The sequence below is a fragment of the Austrofundulus limnaeus genome, unplaced genomic scaffold (assembly GCF_001266775.1).
Source record: "Austrofundulus limnaeus strain Quisiro unplaced genomic scaffold, Austrofundulus_limnaeus-1.0 Scaffold16, whole genome shotgun sequence".
Classification (NCBI taxonomy): domain Eukaryota; kingdom Metazoa; phylum Chordata; class Actinopteri; order Cyprinodontiformes; family Rivulidae; genus Austrofundulus; species Austrofundulus limnaeus.
Window position 1 is genome coordinate 4010 of NW_013952418.1, and position 2207 is coordinate 6216.

The following is a 2207-nucleotide window of genomic DNA, read 5'->3' on the forward strand; positions in this document are numbered from 1 at the left end:
AGGTTACAGGTGAGCAGAACCGTGTTGACAGGTGTTATACCCCGACAGGTGAGTGGATGGGTGGTCCAATCAGATGGCTCGGTTCACCATGACGTCAGGCTGAGCTCTGAGACCCGCAGAACTCCAGCAGTCAGGGACTGAAAGTTATTTATTTATTTATTCTTGCGACACTTCCGCGAAGCTTCGATCCCAGAAACAGGAAGTGGTTCGTTACGTCTCAGAGACGGAAGTGGATCAGAACCGAAAGATCAGACGGTTTGAACAGATGACAAACAGCTGACGGATCAGCTGATCCACCGGATGTAAACAGAGTTCTCCCTGAGTGTTTCTCTCTAACACAGAAAGGTGAAGGCGGTCTGTCGTGGTTTTGCTCGTGTTTGAGTGCCTGTTAGCAAAATATCTCATGAATCAGTGGAAGTTTTGTAACGAAACGTCCTGGATCTTCAGCTGATGTTCGTCTGCAGCTGGGTTAAGATGGCCGCTGCCGCAGCTAAAACTTATCAAACACAAAAACAGCTGTAAGTCAGGTACAGATATAAGATAGAATTTAATCTGGACTCGAACCTGCAACCTCATGGAGATGAGAATGACCACCGAGCTACAGCAGCCCTGTTTTCAAAATATCAAACTTTATTTAAAATAATTTATCATGATTTTTTTTTCATAAAATCACATTGTTCACATGAACATGATTCTGTTTTAGCTTTAGAATCATGTTCAGCTCATTTTAGCTGATGTTCAGCTCATTTTAGCTGCTGTTCAGTTCATTTTAGCTGCTGTTTAGCTCATTTTAGCTGCTGTTCAGTTCATTTTAGCTGCTGTTTAGCTCATTTTAGCTGCTGTTCAGTTCATTTTAGCTGATGTTCAGCTGATTTTAGCTGATCAGTTCATTTTAGCTGCTGTTCAGCTCATTTTAGCTGATGTTCAGCTGATTTTAGCTGATGTTCAGCTGATTTTAGCTGATGTTCAGCTGATTTTAGCTGATGTTCAGCTCTTTTTAGCTGCTGTTTAGCTAATTTTAGATGCAGTTCAGCTGATTTTAGCTGATGTTCAGTTCATTTTAGCTGATGTTCAGCTGTTTTTAGCTGCTGCAGATTTCAGATGAGTCAGTTAATTTTGAACCAACTGGTTTAGTTTGTGTTTCCAGTCGGTGAGGATGAGTGGGAGGAAGGTGCTGAAGGTGGTCCTGAGTGTGGAGCAGGCCGAGGGGCTCGGTGCTCGGGTCCGCAGGAGCATCGGCAGAACTGAAGTAAGAACCTAAAACATGATAAATCCTGCAGTACTTTGGTAGAAATGTATTTGACTGATAATAAAAGTACTCAGTACTGTAACAAAGTAAATGTACTTGATACTTCATGCCTGTGTTTGAACTGGTTTATTTCTCTGGCAGCTCAGGAACTTGGATCCTTTTCTGATGCTGGACGAGTTTAAAGTCAGCAAACCTGCAGGTTTTCCTGATCATCCTCACCGAGGCTTTGAGACGGTGAGAAGAAAGTTCAGATGTTCTTCTGGAACAAGTCTGGATCTGTTCTCTTCAAAACATCTGGTGTCCAAACTTTGTTTTTAGGTTCATCAGAGTCAGGTTTACAGATGTTAAAGCTCCTGCTGCTCTCAGGTCAAACTGGTGTAATCACTGCTTCACCACTAGATGGCGCCAACAGAACACTTTATTGTTTTATTTATTTTTTTATTAAACCACAGCTTCACTTCCGCCTGTTTGGACTCGATATTTGAACATTTAAAAAAATCACACATGAGGACACAGATATGATTCAAATGATTGTTTTTYTTGTGATATTTGCAGCATTAAGTCTAAAAATGAGTAAAACAATAAAAAATGCTCTATTCTGCCTTTTTCAGGAGCATTTTTTGATTTTTTTAAAAATTAAAACTGTTTTAAAACTGTTTAGAAAATAACATTTTATTGAACTCTTGCTGCCTTTGCTCTGTGAAAAGTTAAATAATTAATCCTAATGATTCTGCTGACATGGTGGAGCCGCRTCAGGTTGCCGTCAGATTCCTGGACGTTTCCTCGGGCCTTTGAGCAGACGTAGATCAGGTGTCTTGGTGTGGACRGAGTGGGTGGGGCTTCTGTCCCAGCATGTATCCACCTCAAAATAGGAGCTTTGTATTTATATCTTTATCTATCTTTTTATAGTTTTACATTATTGCGCCTGAATGTTGCTTCAAAACGACCGTCTTTGTGG

At 40.8% G+C, this 2207-nt stretch overlaps 1 protein-coding gene across 1 annotated transcript in view; it reads left to right on the forward strand.

Moving 5' to 3' along the window:
* Positions 1–352: 352 nt before the first annotated feature.
* pir (pirin) overlaps positions 353–2207 on the forward strand; it is a gene marked incomplete in the record, with an annotated part of 6952 nt that continues 5097 nt past the window's right edge. The window contains 3 exon segments of the mRNA XM_014002986.1: positions 353–518; positions 1135–1249; positions 1391–1483. Of these exon segments, the coding sequence (XP_013858440.1) occupies positions 451–518; positions 1135–1249; positions 1391–1483 (276 nt within the window).